Source organism: Entelurus aequoreus, linkage group LG18, assembly GCF_033978785.1.
Source record: "Entelurus aequoreus isolate RoL-2023_Sb linkage group LG18, RoL_Eaeq_v1.1, whole genome shotgun sequence".
Lineage (NCBI taxonomy): Eukaryota > Metazoa > Chordata > Actinopteri > Syngnathiformes > Syngnathidae > Entelurus > Entelurus aequoreus.
In genome coordinates, this window is record NC_084748.1 from 33,374,913 (window position 1) to 33,379,548 (window position 4,636).

Here is a 4,636-nt window from a genome sequence, read left to right on the forward strand (position 1 = left end):
GCTACAAAGTAAACCAAAAACAGAATGCTGGATGACAGCAAAGACTTACTGTGGAGCAAAGAGGGCATCCACGAATCAACAATGTCCCCACAAAGAACGATAAAAACAACTGAAATATTCTTGATAGCTAAAACAAAGTAGATGCGGGAAATATCGCTCAAAGGAAGACATGAAACTGCTACAGGAAAATACCACCAAAATAGGAGCGCAAGACAAGAACTAAAACACTACACACAGGAAAACAGCAAAAAACTCCAAATAAGTCATGATGTGATGTGACAGGTGGTGACAGTACACCCACTTTGAGACAAGAGCTATAGTGATGCATGGTTGGTTATGGTTTAAATTCATATCCAACAATTGCGACAACTTTTTACTGTCAACTGAGTTTAGTTTTTTAATGATTTCTGCTGGTGGTGTGCCTTCGGATTTTTTCAATGCAAAAAATGTGCCTTGGCTCAAAAAAGGTTGAAAAACACTGCTATAAAGCGCTGCTCATGGGTGCAGCCACTTCTTTCTATATGCTGCATTAAAAGACACTAAGTGGAGGAGCGCCGTACCCTTGCAGGCCTTCCTGTGCGTGATGGCCTTGGACAGGTCTCGGTAGTAGCCCTCTTTGCAGTAGTGACAATGGCGGCCGGCCGTGTTGTGGCGGCAGTTGAGGCAGACGCCGCCGCTCTTCCTCCCCGACAGCTTGTACAGCTCCATGTTGAAGCGGCAGCGACGGGCGTGCAGGTTGCAGTTGCAGGCTGCAGGGCGAAAAGGTGCGGGGGAATAATTCAGATTAGTGACACAGCGTGTACAAACTCGCACTACAAATGATTCAAATGGATTCCCCTCAAAACACACCAGCAATTTTCCTGTAACCAGAAACTTTAAATGCATGTTGTTTGGTCAGGGATGCAAAATAAAATGACTTAAAAGAGCAGTTTTACTTCCTCTGCCATCCTGGAGAATCACCCTTGATGGCTTTTTTTTTTGCTCGTGCATTGCAGTGTGCAGCTGTGAAAAGTAATGTTGTGTTTGCACAGTTTATTTAGCACCTCAGAAGGCTCGTTTTCTAGGGGTGTTCTGATCAGGGTTTAATGCTGCTAATTCCGATAATCTTAAATTGATTAATCTACCGATTATTTGTTCGATTCCATTTTTTTTATTGTCTGTTTTTAGTGTAGTAGTAAAACCTATTATTCAAATGCATTCCCTCAAAACACATCAGCAACTTTCTTGTATGTAGAACCTTTAAATACATGTTGTTTGGTCAGGGATACCAGAATTAATTACTTAAACGAGCAGTTTTACTTCCTCTGCCATCCTGGATAATCGATTAATCTACCGATTTTTTTGTTCAATTCCATTCTTTTTGTGTGTCTGTTTTTGAGTGTAGTGGTACAAGAAATTATTTAAATGAATTCCCCCGAAATACACTAACAATTTTCTTGCATGTAGAACATTTAAATGCATGTTGTTGGTCAGGGATACAAAAGAAATGACTTAAAAGAGCAGTTTTACTTCCTCTGCCAACCTGGAGAATCACCCTTGATGCCTTTTTAAGTTTTCGTGCGTTGCAGTGTGCTGCTGTGAAAAGTAATTCTGTGTTTATTTAGCAGCTCAAAACGCTCGTTTTCTAGGGGTGTTCTGATCAGGGTTTAATGCTGCTAATTCCGATAATCGTGAATTGATCAATCTACCGATTATTTGTTCGATTCCATTTTTTTAATGTCTGTTTTTTAGTGTAGTGGTATAAAAAAGTATTCAAATGAATTCCCCCAAAACACACCAGCAATTTTCCTGTAACCAGAAACTTTAAATGCATGTTGTTTGGTCAGGGATGCAAAACAAATGACTTAAAAGAGCAGTTTTACTTCCTCTGCCATCCTGGAGAATCACCCTTGATGCCGTTTTTGCTCGTGCATTGCAGTGTGCAGCTGTGAAAAGTAATTTTGTGTTTGCACTAGTGTTGTCCCGATACCAATATTTTGGTACCGGTACCAAAATGTATTTTGATACTTTTCGATACTTTTCTAAATAAAGGGGACCACAAAAAATGGCATTATTGGCTTTATTTTAACAAAAAATCTTAGGGTACATTAAACGTATGTTTCTTATTGCAAGTTTGTCCTTAAATAAAATAGTGAACATACAAGACAACTTGTCTTTTATTAGTAAGTAAACAAACAAAGGCTCCTAATTTAGCTGCTGACATATGCAGTAACATATTGTGTCATTTTCCATTCTATTATTTTGTCAACATCATTAAGGACAAGTGGTAGAAAATGAATTATTAATCTACTTGTGTCATGTCTGTTGATCATGTTTCCGTTTGGGTTTTGTACACTCAGTTCCTGCTTTTCACTCCCTTGTTTTGTCACCATAGCAACCATTAGTTTCACGTTTTGAGTCACGCACCTGTTTTCACTGATCATGTCACTGCTATTTAAACCTGTCTGTTTCTCTTGATCGTCCTGGTGACATTATCCTATCATACCATGCTACTTCTGATATCCTTACTACCTCCGCTACCCCTGTTACTCTGATGATCTTTCCATGCTCTGTACATGCGCTTTTCTTGCCACAGTAAGTCTTGCTTATGTCATGCGATACCACAGTTCATGCTGCTCCTTTTCATAGTTAAAGCTTTTGGTTATTCATGTCCATAGCTTTTGCCCAAGTGCTAGTTTTTTGCTTTCATTAGCCAAGTTTGTACCTCCGCCTTGTGCGCGCTTTTTGTTCACTCTTTTTGTTAGAATTAAATCATGTCCTTACATTCACGCCTTGCCCGCTCCAAATTTCCTTTGCCTTCCGGGAAAACAAAACAACCCATAGGCCACGTTATGACAACTTGTTCATTTACTGTTAATATCTGCTTACTTTCTCTTTTAACATGTTCTATCTACACTTCTGTTAAAGTGTAATAATCACTTATTCTTCTGTTGTTTGATACTTTACATTAGTTTTGGATGATACCACAAATTTGGGTATCAGTCCGATACCAAGTCGTTACAGGATCATACATTGGTCATATTCAAAGTCCTCATGTGTCCAGGGACATATTTCCTGAGTTTATGAACATAATATAAATTAAAAAAAACCGAAAGAAGATGTTGTGATGCCAAAAAATATCAATGTACTCATAGTAGTATCGACTAGATACACTCCTGTACTTGGTATCATTACAGAGGATGTTAGGTGTAGATCCACCAATGGCGTTTGTTTACATTTTGATGCCGGTGAGCTGCGGTGTGTAGTGAAGCATGTTTAGCTATTCCTCATCCTGCAGGGATGATACTTGTAAGAAACTTACTTTATTTGTCGCCATGGAGACCAGGATTAGTGATTTAGAAGTAGCTAAAACACTGCCGACTGCCGACTGCCGATGGACTTTAGCCGCTAGCTAGCTAGCCATGTCTTAAAGCACCTCTTCCTGAGTGCGTTTCAGTGTTATAATTTCACCTTTATCGTTAGTTTTTAAGCCAAAATGCGTCCGTTCTCCCTTTTCTGTCTACACACTGTGTCTGTTTGTAAGTACTCTGTGATTGTGCACTGTCGAACATGCTCCTCTGCTCGTAAACCAGCAATGAGGGTGGAGGACTGGTACTTTTATAGAGGGGGTATAGTACAGAATATGATTCATTAATATTGCGGTACTATACTAATACCGGTAAACCGTACAACCCTAGTTTGCACAGTTTATTTAGCACCTCAAAAGGCTCGTTTTCTAGGGGTGTTCTGATCAGGGTTTAATGCTGCTGATTCCGATCATCTTGAATTGATCAATCTACCGATTATTTGTTCGATTCCAGTTTTTTAATGTCTGTTTTTTAGTGTAGTAGTACAACCAATTATTCAAAGTCAACAACACTTTCCGCTCGGAGCTTGTTTTTATTGGCCCTCTGCATATTGTAAAAAACACAATTAATCCATTATTAATGAGCTTTATTTTTAGATATTACACTATAGTTGTCCCTCCCTGTGTTGCGCTTCGAATTTTGCGACTTCGCCCTATTGCGGTTTTTAAAAATATATTTATTTAAACGTCATGTCACGGTTCTTTGCTGTTTTGTGTTTGACTACAGCCTAATATTAGTCAAAAGTATGCATATATATGCATATTTTACTATTTTATGGCCCAAATTAAGCATTTTTGAGCGTAAAAACGTCATAATTTACATAAAATGACAGATTCAAGGGGCTTTGCTGTATTGCACAGCAGATCGTTATCATTAAACAAGTTGCAGTATTGCAGATTTTTTTGTATGAGTCTATATTAAAGTACAGTATGTCTTACTTACGTAATAAAGTACAGCATATGACTTATTTTCTACAGTAGGGAAGTGATTCGTATGGCCCCATTCCTATGTGGAAAGGGGGTGGGGGGATTATTTTGCAATGCAGTCTACTGAAAATGACGGAAAGCGCCACTCTACATAGCGACTGACGCTCCGATCAAAGTTGGAACTGCCAGAAAACACATTTTAAGATATACAACACTCTACTGCCATATGGCGGCTAAAGTTTGTCACGTTTTAGGTGTCAGGTAAACTGCAACGAATGGGGCCATATGAATCTACTTCCTACTGTGTTATTACTATATTGGGTAGAACAAGTGTAAAGGTGACTATATGGGTCTTACTAATCA

At 38.8% G+C, this 4,636-nt stretch overlaps 1 protein-coding gene across 1 annotated transcript in view; it reads right to left on the reverse strand.

Moving 5' to 3' along the window:
• Nucleotides 1-495: 495 nt before the first annotated feature.
• LOC133633425 (netrin-1-like) overlaps nucleotides 496-4,636 on the reverse strand; it is a 100,103-nt gene continuing 95,962 nt past the window's right edge. The window contains exon 2 of the mRNA XM_062025949.1: nucleotides 496-749. Coding sequence (XP_061881933.1) covers nucleotides 496-749 — 254 coding nt within the window. The remainder of the gene's footprint in view (nucleotides 750-4,636) is intronic.